This window comes from Tachypleus tridentatus, chromosome 6, assembly GCF_004210375.1.
Source record: "Tachypleus tridentatus isolate NWPU-2018 chromosome 6, ASM421037v1, whole genome shotgun sequence".
NCBI classification, from domain to species: domain Eukaryota; kingdom Metazoa; phylum Arthropoda; class Merostomata; order Xiphosura; family Limulidae; genus Tachypleus; species Tachypleus tridentatus.
The window spans coordinates 26,436,378-26,460,190 of record NC_134830.1 but is presented as its reverse complement, the minus strand read 5'-3'; the positions used below and the strand labels follow the sequence as shown (position 1 = coordinate 26,460,190).

General features: G+C 32.8%; 1 protein-coding gene across 3 annotated transcripts in view; it reads right to left on the bottom strand.

Moving 5' to 3' along the window:
- The window catches only part of LOC143252117 (GTPase-activating Rap/Ran-GAP domain-like protein 3), a 534,261-nt gene that overhangs the window by 54,115 nt on the left and 456,333 nt on the right, over window positions 1-23,813 (bottom strand). For all 3 annotated transcript variants that reach the window (XM_076503788.1, XM_076503786.1, XM_076503787.1), the window contains 8 exons: window positions 20,827-20,893; window positions 20,058-20,084; window positions 18,765-18,840; window positions 13,836-13,934; window positions 12,091-12,194; window positions 10,262-10,373; window positions 9,550-9,595; window positions 5,479-5,585 (listed from right to left, as the gene is read on the bottom strand). In XM_076503788.1, the coding sequence (XP_076359903.1) occupies window positions 5,479-5,585; window positions 9,550-9,595; window positions 10,262-10,373; window positions 12,091-12,194; window positions 13,836-13,934; window positions 18,765-18,840; window positions 20,058-20,084; window positions 20,827-20,893 (638 nt within the window). The remainder of the gene's footprint in view (window positions 1-5,478; window positions 5,586-9,549; window positions 9,596-10,261; window positions 10,374-12,090; window positions 12,195-13,835; window positions 13,935-18,764; window positions 18,841-20,057; window positions 20,085-20,826; window positions 20,894-23,813) is intronic.

Here is a 23,813-nt window from a genome sequence, read left to right as displayed (position 1 = left end):
GTGTGTTCCTTTTCAACTTACGCTTCGTGGATACTTGAGTCAAATATATTTATTGACAATTGATATAAAATAGTCATTTATAGTATATTTACAAAATATGTTTATCACATAATAATAATGTCCTTATGTTGGTACAGCGGTACGTCTACGGATTTACAACGCCAAAATCAAGGGTTCGATTTTTGCTTGGTAGACTCAGCAGATAGCTCGATGTAGCTTTGCTATAAGAAAAACGAACTGAAGGTGGATAGTGTAACAGATTAAACCAGCAGGACAATATTATGTAAATATTAATTTAGTGGCTTTTAAACATGATATATATTAATGTTTAAAAAAAATTATAGTTTGAAGTATCACGTTATAATATAAACGTTTTATTAACTAACACATAAGAATTTCAACTCTTTTAAAAAACTCATTTAAGCTCGAATTACAACATTAACCGAAATGTTTAGTAGCAGCTTAACGTTCTTTTAAGTTAGCATTGAAGTTCAACTTAGCAAATAACACTTTAATAGAACGAGAGGAGTAACCAAACCTTTGTACTTTAATATTGTATTTCAGTTTTGAAATTTTATTTTCATGTCGAGTTTATATTACATTAAATTAATCGGTTGCAAACGAGGTAAAATGTTGTGCTCATTAGAGACACTTTTAGCTTCTTTTGACTTTTCATTGAACAGTTTATTTATTTGAAATTAAGCACAAAGCTACGCCATGGGATATCTGTACTCTGCCCATCACAGGTATCGAAACCTGGGTTCTGACGTTATAGTTCCGCAAACATACCGCTGTGTCACTGGGGAACTTCATTTACACAGAGGAGAAAAACATGAGAACACATTTTAAAAGCAATTTGTGTTTAACACTTCAATGAAACAAATAAGCACTTAAAAACAACATTTCTAGCGTTGACGAAACAAAAGCAATAATGATTTTTGTTTCGCATTGGAGAACGCTTATTTTTGTTATTCAAGAATAATGTTTATCTTTGCATGTAACGTGAGACACGATTCCGTGAATGTTTGACATAGCAGCGAAAGTATATGTTTATCCGATAGCAATCGATTCTGTTTCCCTTCTGCCCCAGTACACAAAACTCCCCCAGGGTCGAAGCAATGGTAAAAGAGTAGATCGTCATTCTTTTTACGTAGCTGTTTCCAACCTAGAGCTGTCCTGGTTCTGGTCATACTGTAGGCTAAATTCGATATTGCAAAAGTTCACCCAAACAGCTATACTCCTAAACGTTTTCATGATTGAGAATCGAACAAATTTATGGACTAGCGACAAGCTCTGACAGAAATATATATTGAGTTTCTAACTTAGTTTTATCACATGTAAAGATTACATTGAGTTCGATTCTTTCCTGAATAACATTCAGTTACCGTTATAAAAGTTTCTCCGAAAGAATTGCAACATAGTCTAAACAGTTCTGTTATTTCGCAATACAGAACTGTAATTGTGTATATATACAATATAAGAGTTTACATTTCTGTCTCGTAATAGTATAGAGGAAATTCTTAAGGCTTGCGAAGCTAAAATTCGGGTTTCGACACCCTCGGTGCTCAAAGCACATGTAATTTAAGCACTTAAAACAAGCAAAGTAGATATAGGTATTTTCTAAATTTACGATATTTGAAAATTTCTCAGGATGAAAGAAATAGATTAACCACAATTGTAAAGAAGCTGATTATCATATGAAAGAAGTAGATTAACCACAATTGTAAAAAAACCCTGATAATTCGATGTAAGAAGTAAATTAACATCAATTGTAATAAAAGCTGATTACTCGATGAAAGAAGTAGATTAACCACAATTGTAAAGAAGCTGATTACCAGATGAAGGAAGTAGATTAACCACAATTGTAAAGAAGCTGATTACCAGATGAAAGAAGTAGGTTAACCACAATTGTAAAAAGTTGATTACCCGATGAAAGAAGTAGATTAACCACAATTGTAAAAAGTTGATTACCAGATGAAAGAAATAGATTAACCACAATTGTAAAGAAGCTGATTATCAGATGAAAGAAGTAGATTAACCACAATTGTAAAGAAGCTGATTATCAGATGAAAGAAGTAGGTTAACCACAATTGTAAAAAGTTGATTACCAGATGAAAGAAGTAGATTAACCATTAGAGGTAAATATTATCCCACTTTTGACAATGAATTAATAACGTGCAGGAAGGGTAAAAGTTCGTCCACCCTGACAAGTTAGAACTGTTTATGTTGGATTTTTGTAAAGGAATGTTACAGATACAACAGTGGTTTTGGTTGCTGAGAATTTAAAGGACGAAATAAATGCATGCGAAATGGAAAAGAAAGTAAACTTCAGAGGAAGAATACTCATTAAACACAGATGTAAAAATTTGTTTGGTAAAAGAAAAATGGAAAAAATTGGCTTTAAAGCATGTAGGATAAAGAGAGAAACTGATGAAAGACTTGAAAGACAGTCAATTAAAGCATAATAAAGGATTAATACTAAAACAAATTCGGCATAGCTAGGTGAGTTAAGGCGTTCGACTCATAATCTGAAGGTCATGGGTTCGAATCCCCATTCGCACCAAACACGCTCGCCCCATTCAGCTGTGGGGGCGTTATAATGAGAATGTCAATACCACTATTTATTGGTGAAAAGAGTAGCCCAAGTGCTGGCGGGGGGTGGTGATGACTAGCTGTAGTCTTGCACTGTAAAAGTAGGTACGACTAGCGCAGATAGCTCTCGTGTAGCTTTGCGCAAAATTAAAAACATACAAATATGTACAATCGATCGCAGTACTTCAGAAATAATTTATTAATGTTTCGCCCTAACGACTTCATCAGGATTTTTACAAAACATATCGATTTGGTCAAAGTTAAATTGATTTGTAAATTGCATGTTCTATTTCACGTTGCATTAGCTACAAGGTGATCCAAGCGATGTTAAAAATAACATCGTCACACACGAAATTTTTTATCTTCTGTGCATGTACATTTGCAATAGAGGTTACGATTTTCCTGTTTTGCCTCCATTTTTCGTCACAGAGAACTTTATTTTTCTCTATTCGAATGTACAGAAAAAAAAAATTGAGCAGGTGAATTTGTTGCGCGTAGTGGAGCAAAACAAAGGTGTAAAGGTCAGACACATAGATTTGACATTTACAGAGATTTTAGATTTTTGGCTGCTGATTACGAAAATCACATCCAAATTTGCCCATCACGTACAGTTTCACCAAGACATTGCTACAATGGAAAAAGATATCAGGGCAACTGGAATCCGTGAATCCTTGCTGACTACTGTTGGACACTCCAACGTGATGCACTGGACATTGAATACAATCGAAAATCAGGAGCAAAACACTTTTAATTATATTAAACTTAATAGCGTATTAGAAACATAAACGCAGTTAAATACGTTATTGCTGGTAAACAGTTAACTGTCTATTTTTCAGAGTTCTTATGTGATGAAGCAAAACCAAAACTATATTTGTACATACCCACCAGGTACCTGTCACAATCAGCAAAAGCTTTTCAGGGAGCAAAATTTTCCAAAAAAAATTGCTGTGCAGTGTAATTAGCACGTTCCTCATCAATACATAACTAAATGTCTTTTGTCTTTGGATAAGAAAAATAAAATAATTCAACACAGATTACTATACAAGGCTGCAAATCTCTCACAGCTATCATGAACTGTCATTCCTACCAACTGCTGGCACCCCAAGTGAGCACTGGCACCACGGGTAATCGGTTAGTATAATTAATAATTCCTTTAAATTTTAGAAATTTTGTTTGTTTCTTAGTTATTGGGCATAAAACTATATAAAGGGCTACTTGTGCTCTGCCCACCAGGGTTATCGATGCCCAGTTTCTTACAGTATAAGTCTGCAAACATATTACGGTACCAGTGGGGGCAAATTAATAATAAAATATTGATATAGCTACCCCAGGAAGTCGTTTCGTTTGTTTATAGTTAAACTTCACAATGACATATCTGTGCTCCACTCTCCACGGGTATCGAAAGCCGGTTTCTAATATTGTAAGTCCGCATACGTAGCACTCTGTCACTGGGGTCTAAATTTTTATAAATAAGTGCTGAACTTCTATTGCTTTATAAATGCCAAGACTTACAATTTTGTGATTGTAAGTTAGAGTAGAGAAGTTAATATGGTTTCTGTCTTTTAACCGACAGAAGTTTCAGCCATAGTTTCAAATAAAAAAGCATTGAACACTTATCTTTCTTTCTTAAAATAGATAGATAGCCAGAAATTTGTGTAGATAAACCATTTCTTAATTTTAGACATAAAAGAACTCGTGCTATTTATTAAGATAGACTGTAACAACAGCCGCGTTCACTATCTCGTACCTCAATAATGTCTTCACTACAGAAATACAAAAATGTCCAAAGGGTAAAAAACCCAGCCACACTTTACGACAAATCCTCAAACGATTCTCTTTAAACCTGTAGATGGTATATCAAAGTCCAAAAGTGTAGCTTTTGAGTGGATTAATTCTGTTTATGTTTTTATTTGAATTTATTTCATCTTTTCGACCACTCCTGTCACCGTAGTCTAATGTGTGAAATATTACAAAAGACGACAGTTAGCCCATAATGGTCACATGGCTGGTCTAAACGTTGTAGTAAAGTTTAACAAAAATAAATAATATACTTAAAATTTATACCTCTTCACCATTATTTAAAGTGTATAATGAAGTTTCCCTCCTCACGACAAGCTATTACTGATGTAGCAAATTTTAGCTTCTAACTAAATCTGTTGGTACTGGAGATACGTGTTTGGAGCTAGTACCAAAGTAACACTAAGTTTGAGTTTAGCACAAGCAGCTGACTACGCATTCATTGTGTTTAATATTTTTATGCCTCCTATAAATTTCAGCCGGATAGAAGTTCCTCCAGTGAAACATTTCTGTTAAAAACGCATAACTGTGTTTCCTTGAACTAAACTGTACAGAAGTAATTTCTCTTTTCTAGCTTACAACCAGCAGAGACGAAGGCTGGCATCTATATAAATATGAGTACTGTTTGTTGTCTCTTGTATGCCCATGTAACTACCTTGCAGGGAGTATATGGATCCTCAACAAAATATGTTTGGAGGTTTATTAAACCTATGCGGGAGTACATACAAATTTTCAGTTTTGTATTTTGCGTTTTACGGTTACTATGAGTTTTGTTATACCATCACTTCGTCTTCTCTGGATGGATATACAGCAAATGTAGTATAAAGGTTTGTTGGATCTCTGGGAAGATACATACAAATTTGCAGTTTTACATTTTATGTTTTACAGTTTTTATGGGAGTTTTTGTGTTTTTTTACAATTACATAAAGGGGAAGCAGCTTTTCATATCCTAAGATAACCTTTCATCAATCATGAATTAAGATGATTTTCGTTCTTACCTATCACGATATTCTACATAGAAACTTTATGGTGTGACATTTTTCAAGTTACAAAGTATCCAGATATATTTTATCCACATTTCTTACTTACGCTTCACAAGTAAACAATCACGAAATTCCTGAAAACTTCTAAACACAGGTGGACATGGTAGAGTTGGTCCAAACAATGGTACAGACTCTTCTGAATAAACTGAAAGTCTAAAGAACACGGAGAAAAATTTTAAATTAACATAAGACAATCAATTTGTCGTTTAATATAACTACAGATAATGTACTGATAATTGTTATATAATATATATATATCATACGTTATTGGCTCGTGTTGCTTCTGTTTTAAAGACACTAAGAAATATAGATAAACTAAAGGTGAGTATTGACATAAGAGAAACGTAGGTGTCTCATATCAGAAAAACCAGAACAGGTGTGACTATACTCAGATATAGCTAGTTCAGGCAAGACAGCTGAGGCATTGCTGGTGCAGAATACATCTCAAGAACATAACTAGTTACGGGTATGTCCTTCGTACAACTCTAAGAGAAGTGTTATTTTGAAGTGTTGTTAGCATAGGTAAGATTGCTGAGAAATCAAGCGAGGCACAACTTATAAAGGTACGACTCGTGAGACATAACTAAAATATTTGTGGCCTCTGAAACATTGATTGCACAGGCAGCTCATTGCACTTAGTTAAAGCAGGTGTGAATGGAAGCTAGATTCAAAAGACAAAAGCAGTGAAGGTGAGAAATTAATGGATACATGATTACCAAAACATTGCTAGAAACGAAATTACTATTCTGACGTAACTAAAACAGAAATTACTCCTGAAAGAAATCAGCTATAAGACCGTTACGTAAATAATATAGTTGTGACTCATAAGCTGCAGTTAAGAAAAGTGTTTACTAATTAAACATATCCACTTTAAACTTAACTTTTATCACAGATAGGACATTTATAATCTAATACATGGTTAATACAAGCGTGTCTTTTGAGACACTGCTGGTACGAGTGTGTCAACTCTAACGAAGTAGAGATATATTCCTGAAACTACATATACAACTAAACCCTTTAAGACAAGACACACACGAAACCATCTTGACTTTTGAATCTTACCTAGTCCATACTTGGTTTTGAGACGCTACTAAAACTGGTCTTAGTCCTTAAGTATGACTAAAATGAACACAGTTTGTCATTCATAGCAAGTACATGTGAAATTAATTAGGCACAACTAATACAAATAAGGCTTCACAGGTAAACCTTAAATAGGTGCAAATAGGTGCTATATCTGAAATAATAATAAACAGGTGTCATTGCTGAGACAATGTTAAAACAAGTATGACTCTTAGGATAACAGATAAATCAGAGAGATTTCTGAAATATTAACAATATAAACATACCATCTGAAAGGCTAATAAAACACTAGATATTTTCCTGAGAAAACGATAAAAAGTATGATTTCTGAGAAACAGAGGAACACCAAGCTTCACCGTTGTTATGCGGGGAAAAATAGGTTTGTGGTGATAATAAATTAATCAATTATTAATAACTTCTAATCAAAATAAAACTTTGGCATTATTGACTATTGTGACAGTTAAAATCAAGTCTGTCTGTGATGACATAACTAAAACTTCTAAGACGAAGATAAACTACCTCTCTCCTGAGATAAAAGTATAACATTTGACACTCCTAGGCCTGCTGAGATAGGCTCGATACTTTGGTCAAACTGATAAATTTTAAGATATAATTAAAACAAAATCACCCTGAACACTAAACATTAACACGTGCAAAACATTATTAAAAAAAAGTAAAGAAAACATATGTCATAACGCAACCGAGATTATATAAGTCGCCCTTTCAGCCGTAGGACTGTTACGTTACTGTCAGTGATATCGAGAAAACCCACTTGTAGAGAAATATATATGCAAAAACGGCTGTTACTTTCTTCTTTTGTGAACCTGACGATGACCGAAGAAGGTCGAAACGTTGTTCGCTCTTCTACGTGAAATATTTTCTCAACCCAAACGAGCCGATTTTACATATATAATGTTACGGTCAATCCCACTATTCGTTGGCAAAAGAGAATCTCGAGAGTTGGAGGTAGATAAATGCCTTTCATTATGGATGAGAAGAACAAATAAATACAAGGAAATTGATAACGATACTACTTATTGTATCCCATATGATAATAAATGTTACATTTGGTATTGGTTGGAGGTTGGTATGATAACCGTGAGAAGTATTTTGCTTACTGTTTAAAAAAAAAGTAAGCTACTACCTTCAGCAAATCAGAAATAAAAGTGAACCCAGTAATGATTACAGCTAACCAGATACTGTTCTTATGCTATTACTTATAAAAGTTATAGAGATTAGAATGTATGTTTCATCAGTTGGATACGCTCGGTGAGGAATACTCAAAGCAATTCGTGATGTCGAGAAACCCACTTGAAGTAAAAATTTATCTCAGGACGGCCGGTAGGGGTATTTACACTTTTACTAATAAAGCAGAGAAGAACGTTTGCAAATTCTCTCTTTGTTAACCTGAAGATTACCTAAGATGGTCGAAACGTTGTTATTTCTTTTAATAGTAAAAGTGTTAATACCCATACCAGCCGTCCTGAGATACATTGGCTAAGGCATTTTTGAAGACAGTGTTATTTTTACAAGTCCAAGTAACACTCTCTCAAAACTGATAAAAGAAATCATTGGTAACTGACACGAGTGTGACGTGGATCATTATTAAGATATCTGTGTATTTGAAGAAACAATGTGTCCAGCGCCTGCGCGGTACCATGTTCTTGTTACGAAATTAATTTGAATGTAGGTACAAAATCAATAACACATGTCAGACATTTTTATTATGGCTAAGATATTCACGGGATTTCATATATACAGAAATTCTAAATACCCGCTTATTTTTTTATGATAATTAAAATACTAGCGTGTACAGCTAAATGAAATATTTGAAACGTAGTCGTAATCAAGTCATTAATAAATTCATAAACAGTTAGCTGAGAAGTGGGAACTGACATTTTGGTCATAGGTGGAGTATATGTGAATTGAGGAATTGTAGCACAAATAACCTGTGATGGTTTTATTGTCTTGGATGATTTACATGATTTATAGTAATATCTGTACGGTGAATCCGAAAATGACATACATTTTTCTCCATTGTGTACGGATTTTTCACAAAACTGTAATATGTACTTTTACAAAGGTGAATCATTTTCATACAAACCGGGTCACATTTTGTTTTACTTAAAAGGTTAACAACCCTCGATATAAAAGTATTTATAAATCGCAACTTGGTAGTCTTATCTATCGTTCCAAAACCCACAAGAAACACTCCGCTAGTATATAAACGGTTAACAGGCCGCATGACGTGTCATTTCTGGATAGCACATGTTTGTGGAGGGTGCAATTTGATATTATTATTTCTCAATATTATTTATTCGTCACTGTGACAACAATAGGATGTGTAAATGACCCAAACATATTCTGTTATATTTGTGGTATATTCAACAATAAAATATGATACAAAAATAAATATTATTTTTGAAATCTGAGTAGCTGAATTACGGAAAATCCGTTATTAAAACCAAAATAACTTTTATGAAGCTAAAATTCGGAGACCTGTGTTAGTTTTATTCTAAAAATCTATTATCATCTTTCTCCAATTACTAGTTTTTTAAATTATTATATTTAACTTTCTTTTTAATGTAACACTTTTCTTCTACTTATTATGCTATTTCTCGTTTCTTCAGAACTGACATGTAGATCTGTTCAAACAACATTATAAAGTCACCTGTAAGCTGGAAGATAGCATATCAGAACTGACATGTAGATCTGTTCAAACAACATTACAAGGTCACCTCTAAGCTGAAAGATAGCATATATTTTCCAAAACATTTTAAACTTTACTATTATTTAGATTTAAATATTGACAATTAAATTTTGGGAAAGAAAGAGTTTGACGAAGCAGTAAAATGTAACATTTGTTTGAAAACGTATAATAATAAGTTTGACGAAGCAGTAAAATGTAACATTTGTTTTAAAACGTATAATAATAAGTTTTTGTTTTCGCAAGTTTCAAAACTTAATCGAAACTTTCACAAATGAATGAAAAGTATTTTTAACACTTTCACTGGTTTGTCTAAAAAAAAAAACTCACTTGTACGACTCTTCCTCTGAATTGTAAGTTACAACCGCAAAGATATCTAGTGATATAAATCAAGGATCTATAGATAAGTGTTTCCAAAGTTATCGTTGTATTTGAGGTATAATTATCAATCCAGTCTTAAAATGATAAAAAATATTTTATCATTACACATATTATAAAATACGAGACTAAAATAATGTTCTGCTGTTGTTTTCGCTTCATGCGATTAGAATATTGTTTTAATACTGTGTTATTTATTAACATTATAACGTTGATTAAAGTATTTTAATTATATATATATATATATGTATCCCTGTTATTAAAACAAATATCAGATATTAATACTTGGTAATTATGAAAATTATAATACGAAGAAACTGAAATGTGTGAAACATTATTGTTATATTTAGTGTTATGTTATTGAACATAAAGCTAATAAATAAATTAACACATAAAAAGCATTATACGATTAGAGAATCCATATTTCTTGACTCAAAACAAGATGGATTTCCATAACGATTTGAATATACATATTCCTATAACGACTAGAAACAATACAAAAAACACCTATCCAATAACAACCAATTACACATTTCTCTTATACACATCAGGGTTTGGTGGTAATAGGTAAGATAACTAACACAGAATATTTTACGTCTTGTTATAAGGTATAATAACAACTTTACTTGGAAGATACGAGTTTTTGTGACACATTAAAGGATACGTGTGAATTGGGATTTGATCATTGAAGGCTTGAAAGAAGAATGATGCTGGTGGTTTCCATCCAAAAATATAATGTTGACAATGTCATTACCGATATGTCTTTTTCTTTCCACCTGTAATTAATTATACAATAAGCAGGATGAACAATATTGAACCACATGCCCAAAGGAAGAACTGCATGTCTAGTACTAAAAATTCTTTAACTGTTTTTTAGAACGAGTTTTCTTTTGTTTTTAGTGCTACAAGAATCTTAACATTATGTTGAAGTGCCAAAGAACGTTCTTTCTTAGAATAAAATAACTTTAACAGACATGAGCTATAAATAATTAAAACCCGTACTTCGTAGGAGTTTCGATACGGAAGCTTCTTTTAAATTTAAGCAAATTTTGAGATAGTCGCTCTCACGTCTACCACAGTCAGGCAAATTGGCAAAGTTTGACACTCAGGAGCTCAAATGATGAGGCTTCAACACTTTGAAAGTAAGGCTTTGTTTTTGCTACAACTCGAGATCAGAGTTATTACATCACCTCACGTATCACAATAGATACCAAGTAATAAGATATCATTCTATAGTGACAGATTTTTACGATCGTCACTGAATAAATGAAAGAGTAGAATGAATATTTCTGAGTTGAAAATATTTTGTGGCCCTGTAACTCACTGCATCTGTTACATCAAGACCTTGGGAATTGGACTGAAATTCAATCGCCGGAGAAGTCATAGAAGAATAAAAGTCTGTCAAGTGTGACTGTAGATCGTTTAAAATACTTATGACTCCTTCTCTTTTCTGAAAAGATAAAAAAAAAAACACTCTCGAATGTAGAATATAGGAATATTCTAATAATTATAATCGTAATAGAGCATATTTTTGTGTAAAAGAAGAAAACAATTAAAGATATGTCATCCCACCTCTCAGATTTAATATATACACAGCTGAAATGGTATAAATAGTTTCTTTAAGTAATACACTTGGGAATCTATGGTGAAGAAATGTTTTACGTATACATATGATAACAGATGCTTACGATTTTAATGACTATCACTTTATCTAAAACACGACAGTATTGAAACTCAAGAAAGATACTCCGTGAAAATACGACACACCGAGGATAAAATATAGTCATGGATAATTTAAAATAAATACAAAGGTCATAGATTACTTGTCTGTAAATGACGTCAAGCCTGGTGATTATCTCTTATGTTGCTGTTGTGTTTAAGGAGTGATACCATATCTTTCCTTATTATTCGGAATTATAAGTTTTAACCAGAACGGAGACTTAAACGCACGTAGGCCAGATGGCTAGGTCAGCAACTGCTAGTGTTTAGCTATAGCAAAGTCTTATTTTCAGCAATTGACCAGCGAATATAAAGGCGCTAAGTTTATAGTTTACACTGTTGTTACAAACACTTTGTCTTACGTTTTGTTTCTCTGTAATTTTTTGAATTGTTATACACATCTTTACATAGAGACCAGACATTTATTGCACTACTTTTCAAATTTAAGCCGAGCCTTGTCAGTTAAGAAGCTTTCAAGTAACCCGAGATGCTAAATGAACAACAATACAAAATGTTTGAAATATTTTAATCAAAAACAGCATTGTCACAACTACTTGTGCAATGGACAAATGTGTTTTTTTCAGTTACTTATATTTTTTCTATTATTTGAGATTATGATATTCTAATATATTTTGTGAAAGACTAGTAAACCACTAGAGACGAACGAAAACTAAGTCAATATGCATAAGATATACATAGAAATAAACAAGACTGATTGCTCTACCATTCCATAAAGTGTTGGTACTAAGATAAGAGAGTCAACATGACACTTACTTGTTGACGGTTGTGTTTAGAATAAGGCAGTAACGTAGAGACGTGAAACATTATCTCATGCCCTTGGTAAATGGTGTAGATAGAGTACTTTCCAGTCATGTCTCCTGCAAAGCATTCGCGTATAAAATATATGGCGTAATAGCAAATTATAACAAGTATTTATTTTTTGGTTTAAAAAAGATTGACTAAATCGGTATTTGAGAAACCTAAATATCGCGGATGCAAATTTTTATATGTGTGTTTGCTTATAGCAAATTCACATCGGGCTATCTACTGAGTCCACGAAAGGGAATCGAGTCCCTGATTTTATCGTTGTAAATTCGTAGACTTACCGCTGTACCAACAGGGGACTTTTTGTGGGGAAGGATTCATATATACAATAGCATAATCAATAGTAGATAACATTTGCGAAGAGAGGTTGTGTGTGTATGTTTTTGTTATAGCAAAGCTACATCGGGCTATTTGCTGAGTCTACCGAAAGGAATCGAACCCCTGCTTTTAGCTTCTAAATCCCTAGACTTATTGCTGTACCATAGGGGAACCAGAGAGGGAATTATGACTGCGTATGTAAGCAAACTTAATTTTTATCAGTTTTAATATACAAACTAATCGATGAAGTGGAACGTTGAAGAAGTTAGAACACATAGCTAAAAATATCAATGTAAAAAGTTTATAAAACTAATTACGTATATATAACAATATGAGGTTCGATTCCCCTCGGTTGACTCAGCAGATAGCCCGATGTAACTTTGCTATAAGAAAAAACACACACACGTAACGATATGATGGCTTTGTAAACTTTCAAACGAGACAATAAAATCACCTCAGTGAACAGCGCATATCAATGGTTCCCAAATCTTTTTCACTGACGACACCCTAACCCACTCATCTCGATTTGACCAACACCCTCTTGTCACATGCGATATTTTTTGTAGTTTTTTAAAATCTCGTTAATTATTTTTTTTGCTGAAATTCACGCGACACCCAAAGCAAAATTCCACGACACACGATTTGAATAATACTGGCGTATACACTCAAAATTCCACGACACATGGTTTGAATAATGCTGGCGTATGCACTTAAAATGCCACGACACACGGTTTGAATAATACTGGGTATGTACTCAAAGTGTCACGATACACGGTTTGAATAATACTGGCGTACGCACTCAAAATGCCACGACACACGGTTTGAATCATACTGGGGTATGTACTCAAAATGCCACGACACACGTATGCACTCAAAAAGACAATGTTAATTTATTAACATTTTTATAGTGTTTTTACAATTAATGTTATGCTTATATCTGATGGTGTGTTATGAATAATTTGTTTAATTAGATACATATTAAATTTTTATTAAATGAAAACCCTAAAAATTATTTAAAACTAGCTACTTAAAAAGGTAGTGTTGAGGTAGTTTAATAAATAATCTTTTACAATCATTTCACATCGGATACACAATATAAGGCACATTTCATAAGATAATTGGCTTGAATTTCTGTGTTTACCACTTGCTTCAAAATAAATAAAAATGTATTTATCGCATCGTGTTCCAATTAATTGCAAATATTAACCAATAATAAACAAAATGTTGTTTTTACACACCTCTAACTAGATAAACTACTAATTGAAGGAATGCGAAGAAGGAACAGCTATTGTAAAGCACGAGTTTACAATGAAAAGTAACTGATGTGTGAAAAGATTCATATCGTTAGACATTAATAAGAGCAAATAGCTACTGACCTTTAACATCGAGACCTCCTCTGTACTTGTCCCATTCTTTCAATCGAATTCGTTCACCAAGCAAAGAAAGAAACCGGTCAAAGTTTTTACTTCCACACTCTGTAGGCAGGAAAAGTGTTAGATTAAAGTAAAGAAATGTTGACGAATTACAAACACATCACGGATGTCGTAGAGATATGTTTTATTAGTAGGAAATAAAACAGAAACAACGACAGAGAATCACAATAAGTTATCAGTCCTTAAAGTAGTTAACTAAAAGAAATAATGATGGTTAACAAACCTTCTCAAACTATCATATATAATACTGATAAAACACTCAAAGAATACTTCAAAATTCAAAACAATAAAACAACAATAATAGAAATGTCAAGTTGTCATTAACTAGTTACATTCAAAACAACCAAATCCCATGATGTACATGAGTCTTCTTTGTTTGTTTGTAATTAAGCACAAAACCACTCAATTGGCTATTTGTGCTCTGCCCACCATCGGTATCTAAATTCGTTGTAGCGTTGTAGATCCGCAACTTTATCGTTGTGCCACTGAGTGGGGGCTATGAAAGTCAATAGAAAAGGCATACAGAGAGTTTCCGAATATTAGTAAACATCATTATACAATAGCACCAGTCGATTTTCAAGGCGACGGTCCTACATTATCGTTGTTAGAAGTGATTTTAAATTATTTTCGAAAATGTTAATTTGGAAACTTCAGTTTGTAAACGTTAAAGAAGACACGAACTTTTTATAGTAGCACAATGCAAAATGAACGGCAGTCAGATAAACTAACACATTTATACAGTTGTATTGTCAGTTGAAGTTTTTAAAGTTGTCAAAATTTCATAATAGACGATTCGAAAGCCCCATAAACTAAATATAGTGTTAAAGTGAGTGTAAAGTGTTTGTCTTATGGCAAAGCCACATTGGACTATCTACTAAGTCCATCGAAGGAAATCAAACCCCTGATTTCATCATTGTAAATCCGTAGATTTATCGCTATAGGAGACTAGTGTAAAAGTATTCAGATTTTATTTGTCATGGAAATGCGTGCGCACCTTGCTATTTAAATGCGCATGCACACGTATATTTCATTGATGTAAACAAAAGGCTGAAATAAATGTATTTTAGCTGACATTTAGTACGACATCATATTAAAAGCTAATAAAAGTTTTAAAAATGTCTAACCTTAGATAAATAAAATTAGAATAAAATTATAAGTTTACTTATTGATAATAATAAGTATTGTAAAGTATTGTAAAGTTTAATCCAAACTAAATTGAAGCACCACCAAAACAAAACAAAAACGTACACAAGTTAAGTTACAGTATTAATTAATTTCCTTATGTAATACAGGCCATATCTTGTAAAGGCATAATTAATGTTAAGCCTTTAATAAGTGGAGTTGTACATTTCGGTGTCTGCGATTAGAATTGTTTTGTTTTATTAAAAAAATCCTGTATTTAAAGAAGTGCTATTGCAAGAAATATACTAATTTAACCTCAGATATTTTGCGGGCCTCTGGTAGCAGCTACATATACAAAATCAATGTAGTTTCCAAATCATTTGTTGAAATATAACGAAAGACGCAGTAGCAAATATATTGTTCAATATATATAATAGAAGAATCAGCATAACCAATCAGAGGTACAAATCATGAGAAAAATATAGTTAGAAAATCCACAAATTTTATAAAGAGTCGATAGATCCCTTAGTACTGTTATTGTTACTTAACACAATGATAAGTAAAGTTAAATAAATGTTATAATTGCAGAAATGCTAGAAAAAATCAAGTCAACAGAGGTTGTAATTTATGGAGTTTTATGCGACCAGATAACCATCACAAGTGATCATAATAAGAGAGTTATCTTTTCTTTTTGAATTCCGCGCAAAGCTATTCGAGGGCTATCTGCGCTAGCCGTCCCTAATGTAGTAGTGTAAGACTAGAGGGAAGGCAGCTAGTCATCACAACCCACCGCCAACTCTTGGGCTACTCTTTGACCAACGAATAGTGGGATTGACCGTCACATTATAACGCCTCACGGCTCAAAGGATGAGCATGTTTGGTGCGACGGGGATTCGAACCTGCCACCCTCAGATTACGATTAGAACGCCTTAACATGCTTGGCCATGCCGGGCCCAAGAGAGTCAGAAACTAGAAAAACGTACTTGTATGTCCTATAGAAAACCAATAAGACCAAAACCTTTGTGTTTTGATAAGTAATTACACCAGAAAACTTTCAAAAACTGTTACTGCCATATGAAAGAGGATTGAACCAAACCAAAGGAATACAAAATTACCGTCCCCTGGTGAGAGAAGAATAAGTCTTAAACTTGTAACGCTAAAATCTGGGAGTCGATATTCCGCAGTAGACATAGCAGATAGCCAAGACATGACTTTACTGGAAAATAAACAGTTACGAAATTATTAATGTGCATTATTTGAATAACCAGTGTCTTGTAACAGAAAATTTGGCAAAAGTCGGTTAAATTATAAAATAATTTAAAAAAAGTAAAAGCTAGGTACTTGTTTTTAAATTTCGTGCAATGATACTCGAGGGCTATCTGCGCTAGCCGTCCCTAATTTAGCAGTGTAGGACAAGAGGGAAGGCAGCTAGTCATCACCACCCACCGCCAACTCTTGGGCTACTCTTTTACCAAGGAATAGTTGGATTCATCGTCACATTATAACGCCCCCACGGCTGAAAGGGCAAGCATATTTGGTGCGACAGGGATTCGAACCCGCGACTCTTGAATTACGAGTCGAACGCCTTAACACACTTGGCCATGCTAGGCCTGAAAGCTAGGTACGAAATATCTTCTTCACGGATACGCAGTAGCAAAATCACAGAAACTGTGACTGCGAATGTAATTAAAGGTACGAGAATAAAACACTTATAACAGGGTGACTAAAAATATAAAAATAACTCAAATTACAAATACAACAATAATTTAATTACATTTTAGTATTTATTTACGACCTAAGCTAGCTGTTTACTTGGATTAAAAATAAAAATCAACGTGGTAATAAGTATAGGTAACTAAATAATTCTTTTTGTGTTATTATTTATAATATCATAATGTCTTGTTGTGTCAGTTGGGTACCCGTTTGCTAACGATATTTTCGGTCGTAAACCCAATAATATCTCACATAATTTGGACAGCTTAGGAGATTTAGTTTATGCTAAGCTAACAATGCAAATAATCTATAATAAAAGTTCAATAATAGAAAAGTAATAAACTACTTTCATTAACAGTATTTGTTAGAATTTTAATATAAGTAGCATTAAGCGTATCATTAAGTATACATCACCTATGGAATACACAAATACTAACTGTTAGCTTTAAGTAAATAAAAAATAATAATTTCAGGTAAAAAAATTACAAAATTTAAGTATAAAGTATAATATACCATGCTGCTTATCTTAAATGTTTTATAAAATATTAATGATTTTTACGATATTTATTTGATCATATTAAGCTGCCCTTTTTATAGGGTTATAGGGTTTTTATTCATTTCTATCAAGTTTTTTTGAACATTCGTGTTTTTCTAGCAACATGAAGAGACTAACACGTGAGAAACATGAACCCAATTCAGATAAGTATACTATTTTATTTCCCAACAGAGGCATTTTAGGTGATTCAATACTTACGTACCTACACGAATACTTAGGTTTTATTAATGGACACCTAGTCCTGTCAAAACCCATTACTGGAGCTAAAATACACCATGTCGTACTTATGGCCAGTTTTCTTCCCAAATTTTTGCGATTTCTGATAATTCATTTTGGTACTGTTGACCTGAAGCAGTCCTATCGGACTGCTTCTCAGAACATGAAAACACAATATTACATATCTTCACCATCAGACCACACATTAAACTGAATATTTCTATTATTATCTATATACATGTGAACAAACACGCTGATAAGTCACTTTGGTACTAATGATCTGAAACAATCCGACAAGACTACTGAATACTGTTTCTCAAAACTTGAAATCAAAATAGTACATGTCTTCAGTCTCAGACCCCACATAAACTGCCTATCTCTAGTGTAACATATAAACGTGTGAACAGACACACTTTCACTGTTTGCAACACATAAAACAGTACAGTAGTTAAACAACTCAATAACAAAATTCAGCATTTTAATAAATTAACCAAACACCCATGCACACTTAACCCCAAACTTGCCTTCACTAGCCCCCCCCCCGCTAGTACAGCGGTAAGCCTACGAATTTAAAACACTAAAATCAGAAGTTCGATTCCCATCGGTGGGCTCAGCAAATAGCCCGATGTGACTCTGCTATAAGAAAAACACACAAACACATTTAATATCATTCACTTATTTTCTTACACGTGATGGACTTCATCTTAACTTTTCTGGTATTTTTACCCTAACCTCAAACTACAAATACTTTATTTCCCGTAGTATTCTTCCACCCTTGTCTTCCTCTTCTATGTTACTCCAACCATATCTTATTAATAAAGCTACACGAGGGATATCTGCGCTAGCCATCCCTAGATTAGCAGTGTAAGACTAGAGGGAGGGCAGCTAGTCATCACCACTCACCGCTAACTCTTGGGTTACTCTTTTACCAACGAATAGTGGGATTAATCGTCACATTATAACGCTTCTACGGCTGAAAAGGCGAGCATGTTTGGTGTGATGGAGATTCGAACCCGCGACCTTCGGATTACGAGTCGAACGCCTTAACCCACCTAGCCATGCCGAGCCACGTGTTTTTCTAACGTCATGAATGCTGCAACGCTTTGTAGCTTTTTTCTCCAATGCTAAATCTCTTTAAAACTGCTTATATTAAATGTAAATTTGCCTATTTTATATGTGCATAGAAAACTGGTTTTTATTTAATAAGAGTCATTATAAACCCGGGATGCATCTAAAGTGGACTGTCTAGCGAGTGGTATTCTTACCATTACTGAACATTTCGTCGTCCACCGTTTGTCCTACTTTTGCGTACAAAACCCCAAACTTGAAATTAACTGAACCCTGAAACACAAAACAGATTCGGTAATAATTAATTCATTCTTAAAGCTAAATACTATCTCACTTAAATTATTTAGTTTTGAAAAATAGCACTTTGAAAATTGGATAAAAATACACTACACTTTATCCTTACTGGTAGCCTCTAAAGGCAACACAATAACATTAAGAATTAAAACATTTAAGCTGTAACACGTCTCTTGTCATCTCATAATAAGAACATATTGTGTTATATAACTCACAGATCATGAATCGTTTCATTTAAAATGGCAAAACCACAAGTTTTTATTTTGTATCAAAATTATTAGTTTATACTTATAGAAATCTACCACTAAATGGGAGTTTTTGTGGGTTAAACTATTTTAACGATTTGTTTGTTTGTTCAGTTTCGTGCAAGGCTACTCGAGGGCTATCTGTGCTAGCCGTCCCTAATTTTGAAGTTATAGTCTAGAGAGAGAATGCAGTTAGTCTACACCAACTCCGCCAGCTCTTAGGCTATTCTTTACCAAGGAATAGTTGGCTCAATTGTTACATTGTAACATCCCTATGTCTGAAAAAGCGAGCATGTCCGGCGACATGTTTTGCTGTGGCAACGTTTAAGTTGTGAGTCGAACGCCCTAATTATCAGACCATCATGCACTGTTGAGTTTTACCTGCTTATTATAATACGTAATTATTTTAGTTCATTATATATATAAGTATGACTTTATTTAATTGAACGATAAGGTTTTAGTTGTAGCACTTTATTATTAATTCACTTTGCTTTTTCTGAAGTAATAAAAAATATAATAATTATATTTTACAAAAGTAAAGCAAATGAAAAAATTAGTTCTAAAAATAAGATGGTTTTCGTGCAATATAGTCATCGTGATGGTTTGGTTTGTTTGAATTTCGCGCAAAGCTACACAAGGGTTATCTGCGCTAGCCGTCCCTAATTTATCAGCGTAAGACTAGAGGGAAGGCGGCTAGTCATCACCATCCACCGCCAACACTTGGGCTACTCTTTTACCAACGAATAGTAGTATTGACCGTCACATTATAACGGTTGAAAGGGCGAGCATATTTGGTGCAGAGGGGACATCGTGATAGATGACACAATTAACAATGTTCTGAATATAATAACAACGTTGTTTTATATTTTTGAAACAGTAAAGCACAAAAACTAGTTTGGTTAATACACGAAATAAAGAAGTAATCAAAAGAATCTAAAGAAGTCGTATTACCTCTTGTTCTTCAAGAAGAAGTAAATCCTTAAAAAGAAAAATATACAAGAATAAATCAAGTTTTAAATGCTTATAATTTTGAAATACAACGCACGTAAATTATTTATGCATAAAATCAATCATTTGTAATACAATTAAACTTTTCTTAAGCCCTTGATGAAGGAATGCATTGTTAATTGGAGAAAAGACAATGAAAACAATTGAGTTAAATGTAATTTAATTTGTTGTACTTAAAATAAGTTCGGAATGATTTTGTATTATTGGTCATGTCTTTTAATATTTCGACTTGAAGTATTATGAAAGCACTAAAAACTAACAGAATCTTGTGGAGAAAGTGTAATTTTGCTTAATATTAGTTTTTATTAGGTTACATGATGTGAGAATGTTTTCGAGTTTGGATTATTCTTTTAGGGGAAACATTTTTATGTCTATGAGCTTGAAAGGTGAAATTAGTAAGAGCACTGCAGAGGGTGTTATTTTTTAAGTAACATAGTTCCAAAGATGAGAAAAGCATTGATAATTCTTGAAAAACAATAAATTGTTACATCACCCTAAAATCATTTGAAACTGTAAAATATTCACAGCGTTATACGTTAAGAGAGTATGAATATCTGAACTCATCTATAAATAACGTTTAATATATTTATGCGTGAAACACACAATGAAAAATATGAGAGAGAAAGCAGTGTGTGATGTGACAGCAAAAATATGTTTCTTATAAAATTGTTTCAACAACATAGAACGTGTAGGTGTAAACATATATCCTTACTTTCTGTAATTCGGGAACAAATATTTCTCGTGGAGCCTTTTCCAGTTTATCCATATTCTTAAAGTTGCTGTTAAGAGAAAAACAGATTAGACTTCGTAAGCCTACAGAGGCTGCATTCAAAGATTGATAAGAGAAAAGAAAAACAAGAGAAAAGTACGATAGAATATGTGTCCTGAAAATCAGTTATTTAAACGAAATTTGTTTATGAAATCCTTATCTTAAACAGGTATAACAGAGAGGTTTGTTTATTTTGAATTTGGCGCAAAGCTACAAGAGGGCTATCTGAGCTAGCTATTCCAAATTTAGCAGTGTGAGACGAGAGGGAAGGCAGCAAGTCAATACCACCCCTCGCCAACTCTTGGGCTACCTTTTTTATCAACGAATATTGGGATTGATTGTCACATTATAACACTTCCCCGGCTGAAAGGGCGAGCATGTGTGGTGTGACGGGGATTCGAACTCGCGACTCTCAGACTGCAAGTAGAGTGCCCTCACCACTTGGCAAAGGTTTAAAATATGTCAGTTTGATTTTTCTGGTAAACTTTCAATATAAAGAGTGATTAGCGGATTAAAAATATGTGTTTGTGTCTTTTCTTATAGCAAAACCACATCAGGCTATCTGCAGAGCCCACCGAGGGGAATTGAGCCCCTGATTTAGCGTTGTAAATCCGTAGACTTACCGCTGTACTAGCGATGGGCTTAAAAATATGAACCATTGCCAATTAATTATTAAAATAAGCCAAACAGTAGAAATAAGAATATTATTTAAATTCATTTTAAGTAAACAAATTGTTATGTATTTTTCATTGTCATATAATGTCACAAATAACGATTTTAGCAAAACAGTAAGAGACCTACGAGATATATGTAACTAAAGAAAATCGATCACTGTTAAATATCTCTCCAGTTTTAATCCACATGTGTACAAATAAACTAAATAATTCACAATAATAATTGGTCTAATGTGAATTATTACATTTGATTTATGTCAGTCAAATGTTTTGAGAATGAATGGTGGAGATCAATATTTTTATTAGTTTTTTGAATAACAATAAAATAATCTTCAGGAAGCAAATATTATTTTAATAGTTTTAGTTCATGACAAATTCCATATATCTCATGAAATTCATCTTCATTATATATTTATTTAGAAAAAAATTACTATACAATATTTCACGTTTAATTATTTTATTAGTTTTAGGTTATGACAAATTCCATATGTCTTATGAAATTCATCTTCTTTATATATTTATTTAGAAAAAATTGCTATACAATATTTCACATTAAATTATTTTATTAGTTTTAGGTTATGATAAATTCCATATGTCTCATGAAATTCATCTTTATTATATATTTATTTAGAAAAAAATTCCTATACAATATTTCACGTTTAATTACTTTATTAGTTTTAGTTTATGACAAACCCCTTATCTCTAATGAAATTCTTCATCTTTATATATTTATCTGAAAATAATTCCTATACAAGTTTAATCTGTGCCTTTTCAACACTTTGGTTTGAAGACGGCGAAATGAAATACACAATATTAGAGAACGTGTTGAAACATGACTAAATGAGCATTGTTGTACTTCGTGAAATATTCAACTGTATGATATTCCTTATCATGAATATTGTTCAACTAGCAAAGCCAATCTGCGCAGCCACCGAGGGAATCGAACCCTGATTTTAGCTTGTAACGTAACTAAAGAAAGCTAACGTAGTTGGTCCTGGTATTTGTTTTACATTATATGAGTGTTGTACTTTTTGCGGGAAAACATCACTCAACCCTCGACTGAGGTTTCTAACATCACCATTGTAATCTATTGTAAAACCTAAAATGTTACACGAAACTCTTGAAAAGGAACGTAGCGATCATGCTTCTGTTTTGGTATCCTTGGTATGTTAGTCACGTGATCAGCAGAATACGTTATTAAACGTATTTGTAACTTTGATGACATTCACAAAACTTTATAAAGTTTGGTACACACAAGTTGTTTTTAGAATTATTAGAATGTCTCAAGCATGTGCTGCACAAATAAACTTGTTGACACTTTAATATTATTTTTCTGTTAATATTTGAAAATCTACCTAAATTGTAGTTTAAGGCAGTTTCGTAAAATCAATAAAACAAAATAATAAGAAATTATAAACTTAATCGAAAATATATTAATTGACAAACATAATTAGTGGACTTGTTTGCTTAATTATTAATCACGAAGCTATATAATGGGCTATCTAATTGGCTAAAGGAGAACATTTCTGTACAATCTTCGTTATTAATTTGTTGGATCGACTTTTCCTTTATTATATTCATTCTCCTGAGTGAAAAAACCAAAATTTTAAAAGTAGAGAATGTGTAATATATCAAGTATATTTGGTAGCATGTATTTATTTATTTGAAAGTGTAGTCTATGGTTAATTTAAATTTCTCTAGCATTATTAGAATAATTCATCAGCTCCAAGGTGATGTATTCTTTTTTAACTCGATGGAAATCTCTTCCTTTGTTCATTATTGTATTTTAAACAACAAAATAATTGTGTTATGAATAAAAGTTTCAAAAGCTTAACAAAAATATAAACCCATTATGTATGATTACTTTATCTTTTGGAAATAGTTATTATATTATGGACTTCTAATTTAAATATTAAAATCTCTTAAGCAAAGCCCTAGCTAGCGACACCCTCCGCATAGAACTGATGTTTTTATTATCTAAAATAGCTCCACTACCTTTTGTTAAGATATAAACTAATATATTTATGTTCTTTTCAAACAAACAAAACACAAACAAGTGTTATAAAGTATGATCTCACTATCTTTCTTAACACACACAATGAAACCCAATATCACGTTCACTTTCTACGTTCCTTCCAGATGTCGCTTTGGTAATCGTGTTCTCCATCATAATTACAAAACTATCAAGCAATCCTCTTTAATTTATTTATTACAAACAGGTCAAAGTAAAGACATTTATTGTCATTTTATAGGACA